We start from the raw sequence: 26,458 nt of genomic DNA, 5'->3' as shown, positions 1-26,458 counted from the left end.
AGAAAGACGCTACGACTCTTTGGAAACCTCTCACGACCATAGGGGACCTCTCACGACCATACAGCCGACACCTGGCGATATTTCGCGGGTGACCTCTCACGACCATAGGAGACCTCTCACAACCGTGTCCACACATAGATCTTCTTCTTGCAAATGAAACATAAAGCAAAGGAATAGTTAGATCTCAAGCCGGGTGTTGAGCAGCCAGGTTGTTGTCTCTGCATCAATGTCTTCCAGGCCCTGAGCTGGGTGGTAGAGCAGGCACACATAGATGATCACCGTGGGTTTCTAAGGGGATCTATTTTCTCTCTGGTTATCCTTTTTCTCTTAATATACATAAAATCTCTTTTTTTATTCTACTTAATCTTATCTGCTAGAGCATTTTCATGCCAAGATTTTGTTCTCATTTTCTTCTCCTCAATTTCCTCTATTCTTCCAGGTCGTCTTTTTGCTTACAAATAATTTAATCCAATTAAGTTTTTCAAGTTCCTGTCTAATACGATCAGTTCACCTTGCTGGAGTTTAGAACTTTAACTTGAGGACAAGCCATTTTCTTATCTGTAACTATTTTAAGGTTAATAGAACCATGGTTGCTGGTCCCCAAAACACTTTCCATTTGACAATTCAACCACTTACTCTGCCCAGTTCCCTAAGAGTAGGTCAAGCTTTGCGCTCTCTTGTAGGGCACGCTACATATTACCTGAGGAAACGTTCCTGAATATATTTGATAAATTCCACTCCATCAATGCCCTTGGCACTATAGCAATCCCAGTCTATATTGGGAAAGTTCAAATCCCTTACAATGGCAAACCTGTAAATCTTGCAGTTGTCTGCTATCTTCTGGTACATTTGATCGTGTTGACCTTTTGGATATTGTTGGAGTTACAATCATCGAGGCAAATGGAAGTTTTGCCAACATACTTCTGATGACAAGAGGACATGACTTCAGAATTAAGGGACAGAAGTTTAGGGGTAACATGAGGGGGAACTTCTTTACTCAGAGAGTGGTAGCGGTGTGGAATGAGCTTCCAGTGGAAGTGGTGGCGGCAGGTTCGTTGGTATCATTTAAAAATAAATTGGATAGGCATATGGATGAGAAGGGAATGGAGGGTTATGGTATGAGTGCAGGCAGGTGGGACTAAGGGAAAAAAGTTGTTCGGCACGGACTTGTAGGGCCGAGATGGCCTGTTTCCGTGCTGTAATTGTTATATGGTTATATGGTTATATGTATGATGTGGTGAAAAGGCTTTGGGTAGTCAGGAGATACGTAATTTCCTTCAAAATACCTAACTATGACTTGTTCCTGGAGCCACTGTATAAATGGCTTGACTATTAATATAGCTAACTGTACTAAAGATTACATAGATATAGAATATGAGGAGGTGGAAAAGCTATTCAGGAGACAGGAGACTCACGTCGCAGCGGCCTCTGCAGTCCGTCTGTCTTTTTTCATTTTTTGTCTGGTTTGAATGTAGTTTTTTTTAAACTGGGTATGTGTGTGGGGGGCGGTGGGGAAACTTTTAAAATCTTTCCCCTGCACGGAGAACCCGACCTTTTCCCTGTCGGGTCTCCGTTGTCGTTGGGGCTGAGCACCGTGGAGCGGCCTCCAACCGGAACGACCTGGGGCTCCAGTTGCGGAGCCTGCGGACTTACCCACCATCGCTGAGCTGGCCGAGTTCGGAGCGGGAGGAACAGTGGTGGCGCGCTGCTGCGACCCGACCCCCGAGATTCGGAGGCTCCAACCGCAGGTCTGGTGGACAGTAACACCGGGAGCCCGCGGGTCCCTGCTGGGAGCGCTTTTCGGGGCTTCCGCAATGGCGACTTCTCCCGCCCAAGTTGCTGGGTTGACGATGACCTGGAGTTGACGATGACCTCGCCCGGCGCGGCTTTAAATGGCCGCGGGACTTGTTAGCGCACGCCGGGGGCTCCAACACCAAGACCCGGAGCAGGGCCTTGCATCACCCAGCGCGGCTTTATAATTGCCGCGGGACTTATTTACCATCGCCCGCCGGGGGCTTTGACTCTGACATCAGGAGGAGAACGAGGAGTGCAGGGGAGAGATTGCCTTCCATCACAGTGAGGAGGAGATTCACTGTGATGGATGTTTGTGTAAATTGTGTTGCGTCTTGGTTCTTCATCTTGTTTGTATGACTGCAGAAACCAAATTTCGTTTGAACATCTGGGTTCAAATGACAACAAATAAATTGTATTGTATTGTATTGAAAAGACGGAAATCTCCAGGACCGGACCATGTTTCCTCCTCTACCCTCAAGCTCTGTGCCAAACAACTGACACCAGTCTACACAGACATTTTTAATCGGTCCCAGCAAACCTGCACTGTCCCTGCCTGCATCAAAGTCTCCACTATTGTTCCCCTACCCAAAAAGCCACGGATTACTGCTCTTAATGACCACAGGCCTATCACACTGACCCCTGTAATCATGAAGACCCTTGAAAGACTTGTGCTGGCCCATCTGAAAAATATCATAAACTGGACCCACTGCAGTTTGCATACCGGGCAAATAGATCAATGGATGACGCAGTCAACCTGGGCCTGCACTTCATCAGCCAGGGGTCCTATGAAAGGACTTTGTGGATTTTAGTTCTACATTCAACATCATTGTGCCAGAGCTACTACACTCCAAAATCTCCCAGTTGACTGTGCCTGAACCCCTCTGTCAGTGGATCATCAACTTCCTGACAGACAGGAAGTAGCATGTGAGGCTGGGCAAGAACATCTCGAACCTGCAGACCCTCAGCATAAGAGCAGCGCAAGACTGCGTAATCTCCCCTCTCCTTTACCCCCTCTACATCAATGACTGCACCTCCACAGACAGGAAGTGACACAACCTGCGTCCTGGTGCCATCGCAACAACCTGGAGCTCAATGCTCTTAAGACGGTGGAATTGATTGTAGACTTTAGGAGAGCTCCCCCTCCCCTCTCCCCACTCACCATCAACAATACCGCAGTCACATCTGTGGAGTCATTTAAGTCGCTTGGAACCATCATCTCCATGGACCTTAAATGGGAGGCCACCATCGACTCCACAGTCAAAAAGGCCCAACAGAGGATGTACTTCCTGCGGCAGCTGAGGAAACACAATCTGCCGCAGGCAATGATGGTCCAGTTTTATACTGCCATCATAGAGTCTGTCCTCACCTTCTCCATCATGGTCTGGGTTGGCTCAGCCACCAAGCATGACATCCGGAGGCTGCAGCGCATCATTCGATCAGCCGAGAAGGTTGTTGGCTGCAAACTTCCCCCCATCGATGAACTGCACACTGCAAGGGCCAGGAAGTGAGCGGGTAAGATGATCTCTGACCCCTCTCACCCTGGCCAAAAACTCTTTGAAGCACTTCCCTCTGGAAGGCGACTCCGGATTGTCAAAGCCATCACAGCCAAACATAAAAACATCTTTTTTCCATGAGCAGTAGCTCTACTCAACAGCCAAACGTCTGCAGCCTCCTTTTGCTCTGGTATTTTATTTCATTCTTCACATGTTTAAATTATAACGTATTTAAGTATTCAATTCAATACTGCAGTATGAGTTCTACAGTTCTGATCGGTACATTGCAAGAAAGAAGTTGTTCTGTTTGGAGAGTGCAAGAAAATAATACAAAGAAGTTGCTAGGACTCAAAAAATATAGCCATGAGGAAAGATTGTTTTCTTTGAATCAGAGAAGGCTGAGGGGACATTCCTTAGAAAATTGGAATATTTATGGGGGCTTAGTAAGTAACCTAATGGGCCAGTGTTTCAATTACTGGGCCATTACAATCCAGCTGGGAGACCAATTGTGATTCAATGAGGATTTGGCAGGAGCAACGACAGGTATACCTAAAAATCATGTACGTTCCTAGTGAAGCAGTAACACAGGATTGCATGCATCTGCATATAGAATAATGCAATCCTGAAATAATCCCACCCAAACAAATATAAATAATTTATCATTCCTTTAGCCCAATTAATCATATGCCAAGCTTTCCCACACTGTTTGAAAGCTGATCCCTTGACTTTAAGATATGGCCAAAAATGAAGGGAGTCTTGTTGCATTCTGGTATGGTTTCCTTCAATATCTGTCAAGTGGTAAAAGATATTGAACATTGCACAGTGAACATTCCCATTTCTGATGTTATGGAGGGAAGGTTATTGATTTAGAGTCATAGAGTGAGACATTGTGGAAAAGGCCCTTCGGCCCAACTTGCCCACTCCGGCCAATATATTTCAGCTACACCAGTCCCACCTGCCTGCATTTGGCCCATATCCCTCCAAACCTGTCCTATCCGTGTACCTGTCTAACTGTTTCTTAAATGTTGGGATAGTCCCTGCCTCAACTGCGTCCAATGGCAGCTTGTTCCATACATCCACCACCCTTAGTGTGAAAAAGTTACCCCTCAGATTCCTCTTAAATCTTTTCCTTTTCAACTTAAACTTACGTCCTCTGGTTCTCGATTGACCCACTCTGGGCAAGAGACTGTGCATCTACCTGATATATTCCTCTCATGATCTTATACACCTCTATAAGATCACCCCTCATTCTTCTGCGCGCCAAGGAATAGAGTCCCAGCTTACTCAACCACTCTGTATAGCTCTGACCCTCTGTCATGGCACATCCTCGTAAATCTTCTCTGCGTCTTTTCCAGCTTGACAACATCATTCCTATAACACGATGCCCAGAACTGAACACAATACTCTAAATGTGGCGTCACCAACGTCTTATACAACTGAAACATGGCCTCCCAACTTCTATACTCAATACTCTGGCTGATAAAGGCCAATGTGCCAAAAGCCTTTTTGACCACCCGATCTACCTGCAACTCGACCTTCAAGGAACCATGCACCTGTACACTCCTAGATCCCTCTGCTCTAAACACTACCCAGAGCCCTATCATTCACTGTGTAGGTCCTGCCCATGTTAGACTTCCCAAAATGCTACATCTCACACTTCTCTGTATTAAATTCCATCAACGATTCCTCAGCCCACCTGGCCAATCAACCAAGATCCTGCTGCAATTTTTGCAACCATGTTCACTATGCAAAACCATCCACTTTTGTATCATCAGCAAACTTGCAAATCTGGCCATGGACGTTCTCATTCAAATCATTGATATAGATGACAAACAGTAACGGACCCAGCAACGAACTCTGAGGCACACCACTAGTCACAGGCCTCCAGTCCGTGAAGCAACTTCCATCATCTGCTTCCTTCCACAAAGCCAATTTTTTAACCATTCAGCTGTCCTTGGATCCCATGCAATCTAATCTTCCAGAGCAGCTTACCATGCAGAACCTTGTTGAATGCTTTGCTGAATTATGCTTGTTGAATTATTTAAATAATTTGTCAGGGACGACTTTACATTTATCAATTAATCCTTTGAATAATGTTTTCAATTTGGCAAATATGCTGTGTGGGAAAAGTCAGTCACTCCTTGAATTTGGGAGTGATATCATGCAAATAAGTAGCTTTGATTTTTAGCTGTTAATGTTATGACGCAAGTGATTATGAGACTCACTTTAGGTTATTGTGTAAATGCTATTGTCAGCAAAAGTACAAGGTTAGAACAGTGTTGTTTTTTTTTAAGTTCTCATGGGTTTTGCAATTTCAGCAATGTACATGTAGCACCTCGGTCGGTATCAATGTATTTATAAGCCAATGTGTTTGATGAACTTTCCCATGAAGCCCCGGAAACACATAATGTAAGGAAGTATTTTTGATTGTTTACTTTTTAAATTCTGAATTTTTGTACACCATTGGTGAAGATATTGGTCAGGGTTAAAAGAACACGTTTTTTTCCATTTGGGAGCTAGCATTCAACATCTATAAGATCACCATTGAAATTTGAATTTTTTTTTAATTGAGAAATTATACCTGTCAAAAAAGATAGAATAGGCGGTGGTTCTTTGATGGAACTAATGGAGCTTTGAAAGATTATGAAAGGACTGAATAGGGAAAATGTTTGTACTTGTCATGGAATCATAGACCTATGTAGTATGGAAACAAGATCTTTGGCACACTTTCCATGCTGACCAAGTTGGCATACTAGGTCTGGCATCCTCAGTCTGAAGAAGGGTCTCGAGCCAAAACGTCACCCATTCCTTCTCTCTAGAGATGCTCCCTGTCCCGCTGTGCTACTCCAGCATTTTGTGTATATCTTTGGCATACTAGCCTAGTCCCATTTGCCTGCTTTTGGCCCATAGTCCTCTAAACCCTCTATTTATTTCCAACTTAATGGCACCCTCCCTATAGTTGGGCAACCAGGCCTGCACACTGTGCTCCACATGTGGTCCCGCCAACAACTTGTACAGTTGCATCATGACATCCCATCTTTTGTACTCAATATCTTTCCCAATGAAGGCTAGCATGCCAAAAGTTTTCTTCAGCACACTGTTCACTTGACTCACCACTTTCAGGGGACTGACAATGCATCTATACTCTCTGTGTCTTTACCAACCTCTCTGGGTCTTTATCGTTTAATGTGGTACTGGTACCGTACTCGCTTGGTTTGAAACACCAAAGTACACCACCTCACACTTGTCAGAGTTGAATTCCATTTTCCATTCTTTTCCCACCTTCCCAACCCAGCTAGATCCTGTTGTAAACTCAGATATCCCTCACAATGTGTCCAAAATCCAACCAATTTTGTATGTCATCTGCAAATTTACTTACTAACTATCCCCTCCAACCTCTTTCACCACTGACATCAGGTTCACCTGCCCGTAGTTCTCTGGCTTGTCCTCGGTGCCCTTCCTAAATAACAACACAACATAGCCTCCCTCCAGTCTTCTGGAACTTTACTTGTGGCTAAAGATGATGCAAATATATCCACAATTTCCTCCCCAGCTTTCTAAAGTTAAGAATGTACTTGGTCAGACCTGAGGATTTATCAACATTAATGAGCTTTAAACTGCCACTACCACCTTTTTGGTCATTTGCATCTGATCTAACACATCACAATCCACATGCCTCAAATCCTTAACTTCCATGATCTTCTCAGTAAAATCCGATGGAAAGTATTCATTTAATATTTTCCCCATATCACGTGACTCGACACAAATATGGCCATGCTGACCTTTTCACTCAACAAGGGTGCGGAGTGAACTTGGCTAACAATGATTAACATCAGTGGGTCAAGAAGATACTTAGACTTGAAATACTTGACTTGCTGATGAGTATAAATCTCATCTACTGAACAAGAACAGGATCTTCGTTCTGCTTGATGTATTTGAATAGTAAGTCAGACATCAAGGTGTTGTTTTCGTGAACACATATTAAGTGGCTGTTGTCAGAAGTTACTGAGCCATTTGCAGTTGTGTTAATGGCAAGTGATGTTACAAAAACAAAATACTATGGATGTTGAAAATCTAAAAATAAATACAGTCAACAATGGAAAAGCTCACCAATCCAGGCAGCATCTGTGAAGGTAGAAACCAAGACAATGTTACAGATACATGGAGGGTTATCAGAGTACCTTTCCTTTTCTTCAAAATGGATGACTCCAGGAAATGAAAAGATTGGAAATGGACCATGTCAAAAGAAGTGTACAGTGGAAATGTCTGGTGCATTGGTTGATATGGTCACCTGTGCAACAGAAAAGGGAGGGACCCGTGTCAGCTTGGATCAGAAATGTTCTACCTTATCCACAAAAGGGCAAGCTGGTTTTTAACATCCATAATTACCCACTCATCTAATTTTCTGTGACCTTAGAAAGTGTCCTTAAAGTTCTATGATTCGCTCGTGAAGTGAGACATAGCAATCTCGATGCACGAAAGCGGAGGGGTGGCTACTGGATGGTGAGTTTGTGGTGGTTATGGTGTTGGCTGAAGCGGCTGGTGGAGTTCTACAGCAGTCAGGTGAGTGAACAGATCGAGTGCAACTTGCTTCAGCTGCACTAAGTGCCGCTGGAAGAAGCCTACGGCATCACGCTGGTCCAAGCCGACTGCTACTTTATTGATCCAGTGCCGCCAGGATGCCAGGCCTTAAATGAGCTAATAAATTGGATAACTCCTTTGGCCACGATCAAACTTTTCAGAGAATTGAAAGCTGCAAGATGGAGCCGGAATTTGCAACACTGCGTGCTGTTCCAGAAAATGATCGGTTGTGTTTGTGTACATGTCACTGTAAAGCATGCAGAAGAAGCATTTCACCATATCTGTACACGTGACAATAAGCAAATCAAACTAAACAGCTTTATCCCTTTCCTGCTATAGTATGGTGGTAAAAGATCAGCAATTCTTCAGTCTCCTGGCATTGATCATTGATCAGATCAAAAATGAAATATATTATCTAGAGATTATACTGTTTTCGATCTTTCTTCCTGATGCAAGTTCTTCTGCATATTATCTTTCTTACTGTTGTCCTCTTGTGGTATCTTGCATCTAGGTGAATCATGGTATGAGATCTTGGAATTACATTTTAATTAAACATGTGAATAATACTATTGTTACATCCAGGTTTAAGTCATTGAAAGAAAGCACTTAGCTTTTACAAATTGTTCTTTATACACAAAACCTAGCCTTATAAGACACAACAGCAAACATATTTGTTCTGTAACATTGTATTCTGAGCACTTCAGGAAAGGCAGTTTGCCAACCTCATGTGAGTTACTCCATAAGAGACAGTCAGTCATTAAATGCCTTAACTGTAGTTTGTGAGATTTTAAATTGTATTCATTAATATGTAATGGAATTTACTTCATGGCACAGTGCAGGCTGAGCAGGTTAGTATAGGAAGAAGGCAAATGTTCACATTTAATTGTTTCAAATGTATTTCAAAATGAGAGGATATAGCAAATTTATCCAGCAAACATTTACAGCCAACTAATTTTGTCGTTGAAGTCTCCATTTTGTACACATTTCGTTGTCTCTTATGAGATAATGACAATAAATTGAATACAATCCAATACAATTTTACAATTTAGCTACTGATAAAAGCCTTTATATTGCATAGAGTTTAGGCTAAGTAAGTTTATAGAAACATAGAAAATAGGTGCAGGAGTAGGCCATTCGGCCCTTCGAGCCTGCACCGCCATTCGATATGATCATGGCTGATCATCCAATTCAGTATCCCATCCCTGCCTTCTCTCCATACCCCCTGATCCCTTTAGCCACAAGGGCCACATCTAACTCCCTCTTAAATAAAGCCAATGAACTGGCCTCAACTACCTTCTGTGGTAGAGAATTCCACGGATTCACCACTCTCTGTGTAAAAAATGATTTTCTCATCTCGGTCCTAAAAGACTTCCCTCTTATCCTTAAACTGTGACTCCTAGTTCTGGACTTCCCCAACATCGGGAATAATCTTCCTGCATCTAGCCTGTCCAACCCCTTAAGAATTTTGTAAATTTCTATAAGAGATTATGAAAGCAGAATCATGGGTCCTTGATGCTGGGTGTAACTCTTGAGTTAACACTTCACACAGACTGTAAAGGGTCTGTCCCACTTGGGCGTCATTTGCGCCTCATTTACGCGTCATGTAGAAAATTGGTCGGCGCGTGGGTGACGCGCGCATAGCGCATGGTGAGGCGTGGAATCGCATGTAGTGGCGCACAGTATCACGCGCCGCTCCAGGATTTTGTAGTGTACCGAAATCCTCGCACGCCACCTGCGTGACGTATCGCTTACGCACGCTGACGCATTAGCTACGCACGCTGACGCATTGGCGTCGCACGCTGGCGTCCCGACGTCACACATGTATCGCGTGGTGACGTTACCGTGCGTCAACGTACGTAAACATGCGACGCCACACGCTGCCCATATGCAGTCGGCCCGCCTTTTATGCGTCATGTAATCTCTAACCTCGTCCACACAGACCTCTTCCTGGGTTTCTTGTGAGCCTGTCTTGTTATTCTCCTGCCTGGCTGATCTGTAACTATGAGGGCTGCTGCTAACAGAAGTCTCTGTTGTTGCTGTAACAATAAAATCTGTAGTTCTTCCATGATGGTCATGATGTAGAATAGGGAAGCAGGGTATTCTAATGACGTCACACGCACCAGACGACTGCGCTGATGCATGATGACGCGTGATTTGCGCGCGACAGTTGCGCGTCAGTCACTACCGGCCTGTCGCGTAAATGATGCCCAAGTGGGACAGGCCCTTAACAATTCAAGGATGTTGTTCACCATTTGCATGTGAGTAGTTAGGTATGGTCATTAATGGGTGGCTTTAATAATGTTGCCACAAGAAATAATGTGCATGAATACGCATTAGCTCTTGCATGGTGATAAAAAATAAAAATTATGTTGAACCTCACAGTGAAAATGCTTTTACAAACAGAGAATGTTCAAAAACAATTAGCTGAAATTTGGACACTGATTATGCAAGTTGCATTTCACAATACATTGAAATAATTGTAGTACAGCAGTTTCTATGCACTCTCCATTTTGGATCATCAATAGACCCGTTTTTTTGGGCATTCACTTCTTCTCAAGGTATGCTGTTTCAAAATTGGCAAGCACCCTCTGTAGTCTGACTAAAATTATCATTATCCCGTAGTTGCTTTGATAATATTAACATTTTTTCCAGTACATCAAATATTTCAGCTGAGAATGATTACCATCTCATCCTAATTGATTTTTTTGAACTGGAAAAACTGTGGTTGACTTGTGCCTACTGCATCCAAATTGAGATCTAATAGCTTTGTAACAAGCTATCAGTTTTTGCTAGAAAAGCGCATCAAAGCCTTTGGAGAGCTTGATTATTATCGGTTAATAGAATTAGCAGGGTGGTCTAAAATCCAGAATCAGGCTGGTTCTTTTCTGAGTATAACGTGTAACATAGCAAAGATGAGCGGAAAGCCAGAGGATTGGGAAACTTTTAAAGATCAACAGAAGGTAAATAAAAAAGTAATACGGGGAGAAAAGATGAAGTACAAACGAAAACTAGCCAAGAATATAAAGGAGGATATAAAGGAAAGCTTCTTTAGGTATGTGAAGAGGAAACAAATTATTTAAGACAAATGTGGGTCCCGTGAAGGCTGGTGAATATGTTGTGGGGAACAAGGAAATGGCAGATGAATTGATGAGGTACTTTGATTCTGTCTTCACTAAGGAAGACACAAACAATCTCCCAGATGTACAAGGACAGGGGCCTCCAAACTTTTCAGCATGAGGGCCACATTATATATTTGGCACATTTTATAGGTCGATCTCACTTTTATATTCTGACTCGTCACCATCAGTGATTCCTCCCACAACAGTGGTCTCATCGGCGAATTTGATGATGGAGTTCGCACTATGTCCGGCTACGCAGTCATGAGTATAGAGTGAGTAAAGCATGGGCTGAGCACGCAGCCTTGAGGTGCTCCAGTGCTGATTGTTATCGAGGATGAAGGAAGACACAAACAATCTCCCAGATGTACAAGGACAGGGGCCTCCAAACTTTTCAGCATGAGGGCCACATTATATATTTGGCACATTTTTGCGGGCCGTAGGAAAAAATAAAGACAATAGACAATAGATGCAGGCGTAGGCCATTCGGCACTTTGAGCCAGCACCGCCATTCACTGTGATCATGGCTGATCAACCACAATCAGTACCTCGTTCCTGCCTGCTCCCCATATCCCCTGATTCCCCTATCTTTAAGAGCTCTATCTAACTCTCTCTTGAAAGCATCCAGAGAATTGGCCTCCACTGCCTCCTGAGGCAGAGAATTCCACACATTAACAACCCTCTGTGTGAAAAAGTTTTTCCTCATCTCCGTTCAAAATGGCTTACCTCTTATTCTTAAACTGTGGCCCTTGGTTCTGGACTCCCCCAACATCAGGAACATGTTTCCTGCCTCTAGCGTGTCCAATCCCTTAATAATCTTATATGTTTAAATAAGATTTCCTCTCATCCTTCTAAATTCCAGAGTATACAAGCCCAGTCGCTCCATTCTCTCAGCATATGACAGTCCCGCCATCCCGAGAATTAACCTCGTGAACCTACGCTGCACTCCTTCAATAGCAGTCCTTCTAGGATGTCCTTCCTCAAATTTGGAGACCAAAACTACACACAATACTCTAGGTGTGGTCTCACAAGGGCCCTCAACAACTGCAGAAGGAAAGAAGTGTCAGTTTTGCTGTACGGACTCGATCTTGGAGTGAATATTCCAGTTCCCATACGCAAACAGGGGTAATGGATAGACAAGGTAGTCAATGGCGTCCGCGGGCTTGGAATGGACTTACGTCACTCGTGTTTTCTCTGAATCGGAGACAGAGACGGCGAGAAAGAGAAGGAAGCAGTTGGGGCTCGAGCAGAGGAAAGTGGGGGCTGGTTGGAAACTGGCAGTGAGGGAGATAAAGCATTAAAGCGGTGAATGAGAGTAGGAAGCAGCACCGATACTGACATGGTGTACCTGAGAGAGAGGTGAGGGAAGGGTCTGGTGGCGACTGAAATAAGGAATCAAGGATCCCACCTGGAACCGGGAATTCGGTTTGAACCCATTCTTCCAAAGATCCTGTGTGGAGAGCAAATGCTGCAAACACTCTATAAATTCTCTGACGCTGGACTTTAGGACCCGGGGGTGCCCGGAGCTCAGAGCTTGCTGCGGGCCGGATAAAATCTTGTGGCGGGCCGGATGTGGCCCGTGGGCCATAGTTTGGAGACTGCTGTACTAGGGGACAGAGGATCTTGGGTGATGGAAGAACTAAAGGAAATTCACATCCTCCGGGTGGAGCCGTCAGCGATGGCAGCCTCTCCAGTGGTCTGTTTGTCTTTTCGTCTTTTTTGTTATTTTTAGTGTGTTTTAACAGTATGTGTTGATGTTCTCTGGTTTGTTTTATGTGGGGGAGGGGGTCGGGGGAAACTTTTTTCAATCTCTTACCTTGCCGGAGATGCGATTGTTTTCTGGATCGTATCTCCAGTCGCTCTGCGGCCAAACATCATGGAGCTGGCGGCCTTGCTCGAGATTGACTGAGCCCCACCGCGGGGGCGTGGACTTACCATCGGAGCCTGCGATCCCTTGCCTGGGATAGACGCTACAACCGCGGCCTGCAGATTTCACCATCGAGGAGCTCGCAGTCTCTGGTAGAGACTGATGTCGGGAAGCTCCAAAGTCGCAAGAGGTTCAACTAGCCGCGACCCGGGGTCTGATCGCCCGGAGCGGGGGAGCTGAGATCCCCCCCAATGCGGGAGCTTGATCGCCCCGACGCGGGGGCCCGATCGCCGGCCATTGGAGCCAAGATCGTCCCGTCAACAGAAGGCTCGAAACCCCCGACCGCAGAAGAACAAAGAAGGGAAGAGATTGAACTTTTTTTTCGCCTTCTATCACAGAAAGGAATGTGGAGGAGTCACTGGTGGATGGTTATGTTAAAATGTAAAATGCTTTTTATTGGTATGACTGCAAATCAAATTCCTCGTATGTTGCAAAATATACGGCTAATAAAATATGATTATGATTAGTCACGAAATGGTGTTCAGTAAACTAATGGGACTGAAGGCTGATAAATCCCCAGGGCCTGATGGTCTGCATCCCACGGTACTCGAGGAGGTGGCTCTAGAAATCGTGGATGCATTGGTGATCATTTTTCAATGTGCTATAGATTCTGGATCAGTTCCTGTGGATTGGAGAGTAACTAATGTTATCCCACTTTTCAAGAAAGGAGGGAGAGAGAAAGCAGAGAATTTAGCCTGACATCAAAGACGGGGAAGATGCTGGTCAATTATCAAAGATGTAATAGCAGCGCATTTGGATGGCAGTAACAGCATGGATTTACTAAGGGGACATGCTTGACAAATCTGGATTTTTTTTGAGGATATTACAAGTAAAATGAACAAGGGAGGGCCAGTGGACGTAGTGTGCCTGGTCTTTCAGAAAGCCTTTGATAAGGTCCCACACAGGAGATTAGTGAGCAAAATTAGACCACATGGTATTAGGGGTGGGGTATTGATAAAAAAATTAGATGGCAGACAGCAAACAAAAAGTAGGGATTAACGGGTCCCTTTCAGAATGGCAGGCAGTGACTAGTGGGGTGCCGTAAGGCTCGGTGCTGGGACCGCAGCTATTTACAATATACATTAATGTTTTAGATGAAGGAATTAAAAGTATCATTAGCAAATTTGCAGATGACACAAAGCTGGATGGCAGTGTGAACTATGAAGAGGATGCTATGAGGATCCAGGGTGACTTGGACTGGCTGGGTGAGATGCATGGCAGATGCCATATAATGTGGATAAATCTGAGGTTATCCACTTTGGTGGCAAGAACGGGAAGGCAGATTATTATCTGAATGGGGTCAGGTTAAGAAAGGGGAAAGTACAACGAGACATGGGTGCCCTAGTACATCAGTCACTGAAAGTAAGCATGCAGGCACAATAGGCAGTGAAGAAAGCTAAAGGCATGTTGGCCTTCATAACAAGAGGAGTTGAGTGTAGGTCCATCTGCAGTTGTACGGGGCCCTGGTGAGATCGCACCTGGAGTATTGTGTGCAGTTTTGGTCTCCTAATTTGAGGAAGGACATTCTTGCTATTGAAGGATTGTAGGTTCACGACCTTTATTCCCGAGATGGCGTGACTGACATATGATGAAAGAATGGAGCGACTGGGTTTGTATTCACTGGAATTTAGAAGGATGAGAGGGAATCTTATTGAACCTTATAAAATCATTAAGGGATCGGACACGCTTGATGCAGGAAACATGTTCCCGATGTTGTGGGAGTCCAGAACCTGTGGCCACCGTTTAAGAATAAGGGGTAGGCCATTTAGAACTGAGATGAGGAAAAACGTTTTCACACGGAGAGTTGTGAATTTGTGGAATTCTCTGCCTCAGAAGGCAGTGGAGGGCGATTCACTGGATGCATTTAAAAGAGAGTTAGATAGAGCTCTTAGAGCTAGCGGAATTAAGCGGTATGGAGAAAAGGCAGGGACGGGGTACTGATTGTGGATGATCAGCCATGATCACATTGAATCGCGGTGCTGGCTCGAAGGGCCGATTGGCCTACTCGTGCACCGATGGTCTATGTATCTATGTATCCATACCTATTTCATGAATACAAAAAATAAAGTGCTGGAGGAACTTTGCAGGTCAGGCAGCAACTGTAGAAGGAATTTACAGATGATTTTTGGGCTAGGGTTAATCAGATTATTTAGAGTAGCAGGGGAAGAAAGTTGGAAAAGAGATGTAGGTGTGGCCCATGATAAGTAGATACAGGTGAGGGGGGTTGGGTGGTGCTGAGATTGGCAGATGGATGAAGTAGCAACGGCTATAGATGAAAAGAAGAGATAAGGGTGTCAGATGAAGAAAGAAAAGGAGGAGTGAAATGTAAAGCCGGAGGAAGGGATATGGGTGGAAGGGGACTGGGAACGAAGGGGGATAAAGGGGAAATGTTGGACTTGGAAATGGGAGATGAGCAGGGAGAAGGTGAGAGGAAAAATCTTGGTATTCCAAGCATTATCTATAATGTTTTTTGTGAAATACTAACTAAATAGAGGTCACAAACAGTGTAAAAATAATCACATAAATATGCCTGGAGTCTCCACACCCTCACACTCTCCCTCCCATCGAGCTTGGGCACTTTCCTTAAATATTATTTAAAGAGCAGAAGATGTTATTTATATGGACTTCAGCAAGGCTTTTGACCAGATTCAATAACATGGAATGCAAGATGGAGCTAGCCAATTGCATTCAATCTCACTCTCCTAACTCCATTCTCCTGCCTTCTCCCCATAGCCACTGACACCCATACTAATCAAGAATCTATCCAGCTCTGCCTTAGAAATATCCATTGAATTGGCCTCCACAGCCTTCTGCGGCGATGAATTCCACAGATTCACCACCCTCTGACTAAAGAAATTCCTCCTCATCTCCTTCCTAAAGGAATGTCTTTTAATTCTGAGGCTATGACCTCTTGGTCCTAGACTCCCCCTAGTGGAAACATCCTCTCCACATTCAATCTATCCAGGCCTTCATCTGATCATTCTTCAGGCCAACATCCCTGACACGGAGGCTATTAACTTGCTGAAAGAATTCTCAACAATCCATTAACCAACTAGCTCCTTTTCCACTGTAAAGTAAGATTGGATGAAAAATGACAAACTATAATTTAGTATTTCTGAAACCTGCTTTTGTCAAACTTTATTGAATGTTCTGTGGTTATTACTCCTTTGTAATCGTTCTGGGGATAATTGGAGAAGAGCTGTTATTTAGGTATTTTGTTTTTTTTTATAGCAATAGGTGTGGATACTGAAGGACTGAGGGAACTTTCACTCAGCCCCAACGTATTTTAGAACATACACTGTAGAACAGGTCAGCACAGGAACGGCCCCGGCTTCAGAACATGAACGGTGCTGAATATAATTCCAAGTTAAACTGATGTCATCTGCCTGTACAAGATCCATATCCCTGTATTCCCTGCACTTCCACGTGTCTGTCTAAACACCTCTTAAACCCCACTATCGTATCTGTCTCCACCACCACATTGTTACCCAGGCAAAATAATTTTGACTGTCTACCGTATCTATGCCTCTCATAATTTTATATACTTCTAACAAGTCTCCCCTCAACCTCTGCAAAACTGACAAGCGTTTGTATGTGCATTGTTAACATGGAAATCTAAAATATGTGGTCAGTGGTACCCTCATCCTCCATAGGTGTGCAGTCAATGCAAAATCATAAATTTGACAAAAACTTCAACTTTTTTTCATCTTTCTTCCAGATTCACATGCCTAAATTGATTAGTTAGGATTTTGAAGATGCATCCATTTTCTCAGTATTGGCCAGGACTCAGTTGTAATTCTCTTGTGTACTGAGGTAGAACATTGTGGGTTCAAATTATGCACAAGGACGTACCACTCTGTTGCAGTATTGAAGAATGATACACTGTCAGATTGTTTTCTTTCAAACAAGAAGGTTCTGTCCATGGCACTATTGGGAGAAGGGCAGGGATGTGTTTATAGACACCCTGTGTGAAAAGTAGTTGTTGTGTATCCTACACTTCAAATTGGTTATGAGATTACATTCTACAATAACAGGTCTGCATAGTAGGTGGAAAAGTAACTCTTTTGGGAATATACAGATGTGATGTGCTGAATGATAATGCAAAACAGGACATGTTTCATTTGCATCCAACTACCATTTTATTTCAGGCCTCGCTTTCCAGTTGGAAAAATCAAAGAGTCTTCTGTTTAATTATTTGTAGTACTGCAGTCCCAAACAAAAGTGTTTCAATCTTCCTGCTATATTGGTTTTAATTACATTTGGCATCGTTTGTTATAAATCAATAAACAAATAACGGAGACAGAAGAAACTGCAGATGTTGAAATCTTGAGCAAAAATGAAAAGTACTGGAGGAGCTCAGTAGGTCAGACAGCATCTGTAGAGAACGTGGATAGGTGAAGTTCTGAGTCGGGACCCTTCTTCAGGCAATTCTATTTAGTTACACAAAAATGCTGGAGAAACTCAGCGGATGCAACAGCATCTATGGAGCGAAGGAAATATTCCTTCGTTCCATAGATGCTGCTGCACCCGCTGAGTTTCTCCAGCATTTTTGTGTACCTTCGATTTTCCAGCATCTGCAGTTCCTTCTTAAACAATTCTATTTAGTTTGCAATTTGGAGATACAGCGTGGAAACAAGCCCTTCAGCCAACCAGTGATCCCTGCACATTATCCTACTATCCTACACCCACTAGGGACAATTTTTACACTTAACAAGCCAATTAACCTACAAACCTGTCCGTCTTTGGAGTGTGGGAGGAAACCGAAGATCTCTGAGAAAACCCACGCAGATCACGGGGAGAATGTACAAACTCCGTACAGACTGCACCCATAGTCAGGATCGAACCCGGGCCTCCGGCGCTGTAAGGCAGCAACTCTACCACTGTGCCACAGTGCCACCCCAACTTCTCAGCAAATGAAGTAGCCCAGACCTGCATACTGTAAGACCTAGACAGTATTTAGGCATTAGGCATGGAATATTATTATCACAGAAGTGCCACACAATAACAATCCCCCCAAAGAAGAGAATGTAATCACCTACCCTTGATATGTCCAGAAACTCCACAAGACCTGCCATAGGTAATTTAAGCACAGAACATCGAGACAGTTACTCCAGTCTGGTGCTTGAGGAAGAGCAACAGAGATGCTGTATTTTGGATAATAAAAGTATTAAACCCAAGTCCAAGCTGAAAAGGTTTAACAAAGTCCAAATGATTTTAAAGTTTTCACAGCACTATTTCATAGAAGTATGTAAGTTAACCTTGTTATTCTAGCCAATATTTATCCATCAATTAATATTTACTGAAGAAACAAATTATCTTGTGTAAGTCTTGTATAAATGTAAGTCTTTCTTTTCTTGCAGGGTTACACATCATTTTGGAATGACTGCATCTCCTCTGGGTTACGCGGATGCATGTTGATTGAACTGGCATTGAGAGGACGCTTGCAACTGGAATCTTTTGGCATGAGACGCAAAAGCTTACTAACAAGGAAGGTAAGAATTATAACTATGTTAAGTTGAATAAGAGTGTGTTTCAAAAGAGAAATAATCATCCCGTTTATAATTCCAAGATATTTAATGGAACATTTAATTCTTTGCATGTGTTCAGCTGTTAGTTCCACAAAAGTTATGTAGTTACCTGAGGTTGAATTTGTTATTATAAATAAATTGTATTCCCAAAAAACATGCTCTTAAGACATTTGTTTTCCTTAAGCCTATATGTGTACATTTTTAGTAGAAACATGTTGTTTATTGATATTGGACCCATGCAAGCAAGCAACCCTTGCAAACAACTGCAGGCGCTTGAAATCAGAAATAATAGCAGAAGGTGTTGGAAATGCTCAGCATGTCAGGCAGCAATAAGGGAATGACTGAATCGGAAATGTGGTTTCGCGTTGAAGCAGGGAAAATTAGAAAATAAGTTATTTTTAACAATCAAGAATGTTTAATATACATGTGCCGATAACAGAACAATGAAACATACTTGCTGCAGCTTAACGGGCCCATTAATATAACATAAATAAATATACAACAATCAATAATACAATAAATTAATAATCAGTAATATTGGGTAACCATAATAGTGCAAAGGTCTGTAATGCAACCATAAAACAAAGACAATGGAAGATGAGGTAGCGGTTAGCATTGTGCAGTGATCAACTCTCAGTCCCCGTGGCCACGTGCGGTGGCTGTCCTGGTTTGCTGCCGGGAAGAAAGACCTGGCGAGCCGCTGCCTGCGAGACGAAGCTCGAAAGCTGCCAAGCTCAGCCCAAAGCCCAGAGAGTCGTGGAGGAGAAGGAGGCAGCCTTCATGGTCGGCTGCAGGAAGTGCTCCCAGGATACAAAGACAGTCAGGCAAGGAGAGGGACATCCGTTTGCAGGCCAAGCCGGTCAAGGGCGATGAGGAGACCCTGCAGCAGTCTGGGGCTTACCTGGACTTATCTGCACTGGGAGATGCTCCAGTACATCCAGCATGTGCATCCGACTTTGGACTTTCTTTTTGTAAATGGCACCAAGATATGGGGAAAAAGCAGGAACATTGACTTTCGATGATCAGCTATGATCACATTGAATTGCGGTTCTGGCTCGAAGGGCCGAATGGCCTACTCCTGCACCTATTTTTCTATGTTTCTATATGGCGACTCAGACATGTTTGAGCTATGCAAAAAAAAATTCACTGTGCAGTGCATACATGACAATAAAGGACCGTTGAACACCTGGATAAGACAAGTACCTACTTCAGACTTCTATTCATAGACTACAGCACTGCTTTCAATGCCATTATCCCATCCGAGCTCATCTCCAGTCGTGGAACTTGGTGTCAGTACACATCTGCAACTTGCTGACGAACAGACCACAATTAATGAGGATAGGTGACAAATCATCCTCTGTGATAATCCTCAACACTGGTGCCCCTCAAGGATCTGTTCTTAGCCCCCTTCTTTACTCCTTAAACACCCACAACTGTGCAACCAAATGCAAATCCAGCTCAATGTACAAATCAGCAGAAGACAGTACAGGAATGAGATTGCGAACCCCTTAAACTGGTGCCAACACAACAACCTAGGGTCTCGACCCCAAACGTTTCCTATTTCCCCCGCTCCATAGATGCTGCCTCACCCGCTGAGTTTCTCCAGCATTTTTGTCAACCTTTTCCTCAATGTTAGCAAAACAACAGAGCTTGTGATGAACTTTAGAAAGCAAAGCGGTATACATACCCCAGTGTACATTGATGGGGGTGAAGTAGAGATGGTAGAGGGAGAGAGATAGAGAGAGTGATGCGGCCTGTTTTCTCAGTACACTACACCCATCGAAAATGCAAGGTCACCCCTAACTTGCTTTCACACTTTCCACCATTCTGTTGAGGAATCTATGATTTGAAATGTCAATCAGTTATCTTGGCACAGATGCTGCTTGACCTGCTGAGCATTTGCAGCATTTTTTTTATTCGTGCATCTGAGTATTTTGCTAGTACTACATAGAGCTGAATTTTGCTGGCCACTGAGAATACTTTGAAAGAGACTTTGGCCATTCAAACTTAAGTAAGTTTTGGATTTGCCTGATATGGTATGAGTGCAGGACATAGATTTAGCCAGTCAGTCTGTAAACTGTCCGTTCATTCTGTTTGTGAACAAAACACGGCATCCAGTCTTGCTGGAATTTCCTGGTGTTACAGTGGGGAATTCCGTCTCATACCTGCATCAGTCAGACGTGATACGGGATTTGAGAACTCGTTGATATTTAGGTTGGCACACAAGGATACAAAGTTGATGGCAGGTAGTTTATAAAAGAATGCTGCTTTATTTAAATGTCTTTAATTCTTTTTAAATTTCCTTGTGTATTAAATCACCACCATTTAATTTAATTTAAAATATATTTTTACTTCAGTATTAATAGTTTGTAAACTCAATGTCAGACAGAAGACCATCTCTGAACTTTGCCTTCTGCCAAAGCCTGTTCGGATTGCATTTGGAGGATATGTTGCCAGCACTATACATAAGCATTCCCAGCCCTTCCCAGACCTAATTGTTGTGCAGACCTTGTTGCCTGACTTGGGGTAGAGAACTTGTCTGACAGCAACTAACTCCAGTAAATGCAAGCACACAAATAAGCAGATTTGACCCACCCCATTGTGTTTATATATCTGTGGTTGTGGAAAGTGGCTTATGGAACGACCCAAGACAGATTGTCTGCAAAATTATATGCTGTACTTATGACAAAATGTTGAATCTAAAACTGAAGTTACTGTTTGCAGAGTTATTTTGTTAACCAGCCTGATAACTTTCATAAATTTATTCAGAGAAAGTAAACAATTTTCTGTCTGTTTGCCAACTTTCATCTTTCACCATTACCACCAAAAATATAATCAACCAATTTGTTCATCTCTGTGCCACTGTATAACCCATTAGTTACACCCATTTTTTTCTATGTGAAACATCTAGAGAGAGAATAGGGCCCTCAAAAAGCAAAGTGTTCATCCATGTGTGGAGCTGCAGGAGATGGCAAGGTACTCAATAAATATTTCTCCTCTGTTTTTACCATGGAGAAAAACAAGACTAGGGAACTTGGGACAGTTAATGGAGATGTCGGTATTACGGCCGAGGAGGTACTGGACATCCTATTGCATATGAAGTTAGATAAATCTTCTGGATATATCCAAGAATGTAGGATGCTAGTGAAGAAATTACAAGGGCCCTGGCATAGATGTATAAATCACATTAGACACGGGTGAGATGCCGGATGACAGAAGGGTGGCTAATGTTGTGCCTCTGTTTAAGAAGGGCTGGAAGGAAAAGCCTGGGAACTATAGACAGTGAACCTAGTATCAGTATTACTGGAGAGGATTCTGAGTGACAAGATATCCCGGCAATGAAGACACTATTTTTTACCCCAAAATAAGGCACGAAGATTTACCTGTGTCTTGGAGGCCGAAGGATAGGTTGTTAGCCAAGAAAGATAGACGGCTAATGTTGTTGTACTGAGGGATAGCCTAGTCTATCCCTCATTGCTGGCAGCTGATGGGAAGCAGCTGTAAAGTGGGAAGCGGCTGTAAAAGGACAGCGCCGCTGGGGGGGGGGGGGGGAGAGAGTTCCTTTCACAGCGTGTGGGGAGTCTGGCTAGGGGAGGGAAGTAGCTCGGGTGGCTGCGAGCGGCCGTAGATGTTGTCTATATAGATTACAGCAAGCATTTGATAAGGTTCCGTAGGGAGGCTGCTCTGGAAGGTTAGATCGCATGGGATCCAGGGAGAGCAAACTTACCCAACATGGAATTGCCTTCAAGGAAGATAGGAAAGCCTGGTCGTGGAGGGATGCTTTTCGGACTGGATATTTATGATGAGTGGTGTGCCTCAAGGATCGGTGCTGGGCCCATTGTTGCTTGTGATTTATATCGGCGATTTGGATGAGAATATATAAAACATGATTTGTAAGTTTGCACATGACACTAAAGTAGATGGTTATCAAATATTCCTGCAGGCTCTGGATCAGCATGGCAAGTAGACTGAAGAATGGTTAATCCAGGTAAATGCATAAAATGTTGCATTTTGGTAAGTTAAAACAGGGCAGGCTCTTAACAGCGAATGGTAATGTCCTGGGAAGTGTTGTAGAGCAGAGGCATCTTTGATTGCAGGTACACAGTTCCCTGAAAATGGCTTCACAGGGAGATCGGGTAAAAATAAAAGGCTTTTGGTACATTGGCCTTAATCAGTTAGGGTATTGAGAATAGAAGTTGGGATGTTACGTTACAATTGTACAAAATATTGGTGAGGCAACATTTGGAGTATTGTGTTCAGTTTTGGTTATCCTGGTATAGGAAGATAATCATTAAGCCATGCAGAGAAGATTTATGTTGCCAGGATCAGAGGGCCTGAACTAAAGGGAGAGGTTGGGCAGGCTATGTCTTTATTCCTGGAGTGCTCTGCAGGCTGACAGGTGGTCTTATTGAGGTGTATAAAATCATGAAGAGAATAGATAGGGAGAATGCCCAGTTTAACTTTTATTTAGGGTAAGGGAGTGAAAAACCAGATGACATAGGTGTAAAATGAGAGAGGCAAGATTTAATAAAACCTGGGGAGCAACTTTTTCACTCAGAGGGTGGTGGGTTTATGGAACGAGCTGCCAGAGTTGAGGCAGGTGCTATAACAGCATTTAAAAGACACTTGGATAGTACATTTCAGTTGGAAAGGTTTAGAGGAATATGGATCAAATGCAGGCAAATGGATTAGATGGGCACTTCGGTCGGCATGGATAAGTGGCCCGAAGGGCCTGTTTCTGTGGTGTATGATTCTAGTACTCCATCTCAAGATGTTTATGTAGTGTAAGAGAGTATGAATATGTTTATTTCTGTAATATGTTTTTATTTATTGTTTAAATCAACATGGATGTAAATAAGAGGTTAGATACTTAAGAACCATGCACATATCAGCCATTAATGTTTTTCACTATACAAATAAAACTGTTACTCAGTTTCCCATTACGACATAAGAAACATCTGGCATGTGTTGAAAATCTGAAATAAAATAGAAAATGCTGGAGGCCAGGCTACATTAGCGGGGAAAAATCATAGAATCATTACAGCTGACAAAGAGTCTAATTGTGACTACTGTTCTCTGCAGCGCTCTCTAATCGGGTCACTGCATTTTGTTGCTGTACAAATCTATTGCGATTGAACATTTGTTTAGTGTACTTTGGAAACCATGACTGAATCCACCACACTTTCTGGTCATGTATTCTAAGTTATAGTTTGTCATGGTGTAGCTTTTCCTCACAACACCCAGATTTTTTTACAAGCCATGTCAGACTTAAAAGGCCTTCTGAAAATCCATACATATATCTACCACATTGCTTTCAACACCTATTTTGCTTTAAAAAAAACCCCGTATTTTCCGTAGTTCTTGAGGAAAACGGTTAACTTCAATCAAAATACATTCCCAGGTTAAGAGAGTTTGAGGATTTATTCAACAGCTAAAATGGAAATGGAGTTTCTTAATTTAGACATTTGTCCTCTTTTGACTATAGTCCTTCCTCTGGCATCACAATTTATACCTCTTCTATCCCTGTCTCACATTTGTCTCTCTTCATTTCTGTCCTTTGCCCTACCATCTACCTTTCAACCCCCCCCCCCCCCCCCCCTCACATGTATCTAGTTGCCAGGCTTTGTCCTGTCCCCACCTCTCTTCCAGCTTTTTTCTCATAAGGTCATATGATAGGAGCAGAATTGAGCCATTCAGCCCATCAAGTCTACACCACCATTCAATCATGGCTGATCTATCTCTCCCTCTGAATAGCTTTCATCTGCCTTCTCCCCAGAACTCTTGACACCTGTACAAATCAAGAATCTATCTATCCCTGCCTTAAAAATATCAATTGACGGCCTCCACAGCCCTCTGTGGCAAAGAATTCCATAGATTCACCACCTTCGGACTAAAGAAATGACTCCACACTTTGTTACGCTACATTCCATCTGCCACTTCTCTGCTCACTCTCTCAACCTGTCCAAGTCCTTCTGCAAAGTCCCTGTTTTCTCTACACTACCTGCCCCTCCACCTATTTTCATATATCATCTGCAAACTTGGCCACAAAGTCTTCAATCCCCCTGATTTAAATCATTAATATACAACGTGAAGAGTAGCACCCGACCTCTGCGGAACTCTGCTTGTCACTGGTTGCCAACCAGAAAAAGCCCCCTTTATTGCCACTCTTTGCCATCTGCTATCCATGCTAGTATCTGCCTTTTACCATACTCATTTTCCCTAGCAGCCTCACCTGTGGTACCTTATCAAAGGCTTTCCGAAAATCTAGGTAAACAATATCCACTGACTTTCCTTTATCTGTCCGGCCATTTCCTGCAAATTCCAGCAGATTTGAAGGTGACGAATCCCTGGATTTTTTTACCCAGGGTGGCTCTGGAGGCATGGTCATTTGCGATCTTTGAAGAGGATTTGGATACATTTTTGAAAGGTTGAGGAACTCGGGGCTATGGGGAACTGGCACGGAACTGGGGAACTGGCACGGAAAAGGATTTGAGGCTTAGGACATGTAGGGCTCGATCATATTGAATAACAGGATCAGAGTCTATTCCTGCTATTTTTTTGTGTTGTTATGTTCTTGCAGACAAATTTGCTGATGTTATTAGGAAGGTTTTTAACTTGTGTGGCAGGGATATAGGAAGATGAATAGATTCAAAAGAGGGGAAATTATAAAGCAGGGAATGGAAGGCAGGCTATTATTCCAAATACAGATAGTTCTTCTATAACTTAATACAGTAATTGCATTGCTAATAAAACCTTGTGTTATAGAAAATTGAGTTATAATAACAAATGTGATCACAAGGAGAGGGGGAGAGGGGCTAGAGAGTTTTGGATCTGCAATAATAAAATTATTTTTCCTGTAGGGTTTTTCAAAGCTCAAAATTCTTTTAATACCTACAAATTTCTTACTGTTACTCCAAGCTAAAAATAATAAATGCTACATGTTGCATTGCTTAATCAGAGTATCATTGCACATGCGATTGCCTGTCACTTTCAGTCACCACCCACGGGGAAACTAATTAACGTAATGAAAACATGCATTATGGCAGAACTATCGGAACATAGAAACATAGAAAACAGAAAAATAGGTGCAGGAGTAGGTCATTCGGCCCTTCGAGCCAGCACCGCCATTCAATATGATCATGGCTGATCATCTAAAATCAGTACCCCGTTCCTGCTTTTTCCCCATATCCCTTGATTCCTTTAGCCCTAAGAGCTAAATCTGACTCTTTCTTGAAACCATACCCATTGATTTTCCCCTTGTCTATTATATTTATCACATTCTCAAAGAACTCCAGCAGATTAGTCAAACTCTATTCAATCTTAAACACAAAGTGCTGGAGCAACTCAGCAGGCCAAGCAGCATATCTGTAGAAGGGTCTCAACCCAAAATGTCACCTCTCCATGTTCTCCAGAGATGCTGCCTGACCTGCTGAGTAACTCCAACATCATGTTTTGTGCCTTAACCAGAATCTGCTGTTCTTTGCTTCTAATCTCTGCTCAATCGTATTGTTTCGTTCAAGGTGCTCTGGTATTATATCCTAATTAATAGATAGCATTTTGACAGGTTGATTGTTTCCTGATTCTCTCCCTCTCCTTTCTTAAATGGTGGGCTCAAATTCTGTCCATCAATTCGTAGCAACAATTCCAGAATCTGTGTAAGTTTGGAAGAGGATAACCATCTTTAAAGTTAAATATCAAGGTCACCAACTTCTCTGGGGTGGGAGATTGCAACCTTCACGTGGTCCGCCCTGTTTCGACTAATGCAATCAACCCAACGTGCACAATCAAATAAGATCAAATAGAACAAGTTGTCCTACAACTTTAGGCTGTGCACGCCATACGCAAGAAGAAGAAGACCAACTTCTCTTGTACATTGTGTTGACTACTTAATTTTCTCTGATAGATCTTTGGTTCTTTAATGTAGATAACAGGTTAAATGGACATGCTTGTGTTCAAGTGCATTATACTTTGTTTATGTGGATTGAAGGGTACTGTCAAATTTATAGTTCAATTACTCAA

At 43.0% G+C, this 26,458-nt stretch overlaps 1 protein-coding gene across 1 annotated transcript in view; it reads left to right on the top strand.

Annotated features, from left to right (window-relative positions):
• Positions 1–26,458, top strand: part of golph3 (golgi phosphoprotein 3) — a 55,514-nt gene that overhangs the window by 12,729 nt on the left and 16,327 nt on the right. Inside the window, exon 2 of the mRNA XM_033031833.1 lies at positions 18,272–18,403. Coding sequence (XP_032887724.1) covers positions 18,272–18,403 — 132 coding nt within the window. The remainder of the gene's footprint in view (positions 1–18,271; positions 18,404–26,458) is intronic.

Source organism: Amblyraja radiata, chromosome 1, assembly GCF_010909765.2.
Source record: "Amblyraja radiata isolate CabotCenter1 chromosome 1, sAmbRad1.1.pri, whole genome shotgun sequence".
NCBI classification, from domain to species: Eukaryota; Metazoa; Chordata; class Chondrichthyes; order Rajiformes; family Rajidae; genus Amblyraja; species Amblyraja radiata.
This window is presented reverse-complemented; position numbering and strand designations above follow the sequence as displayed.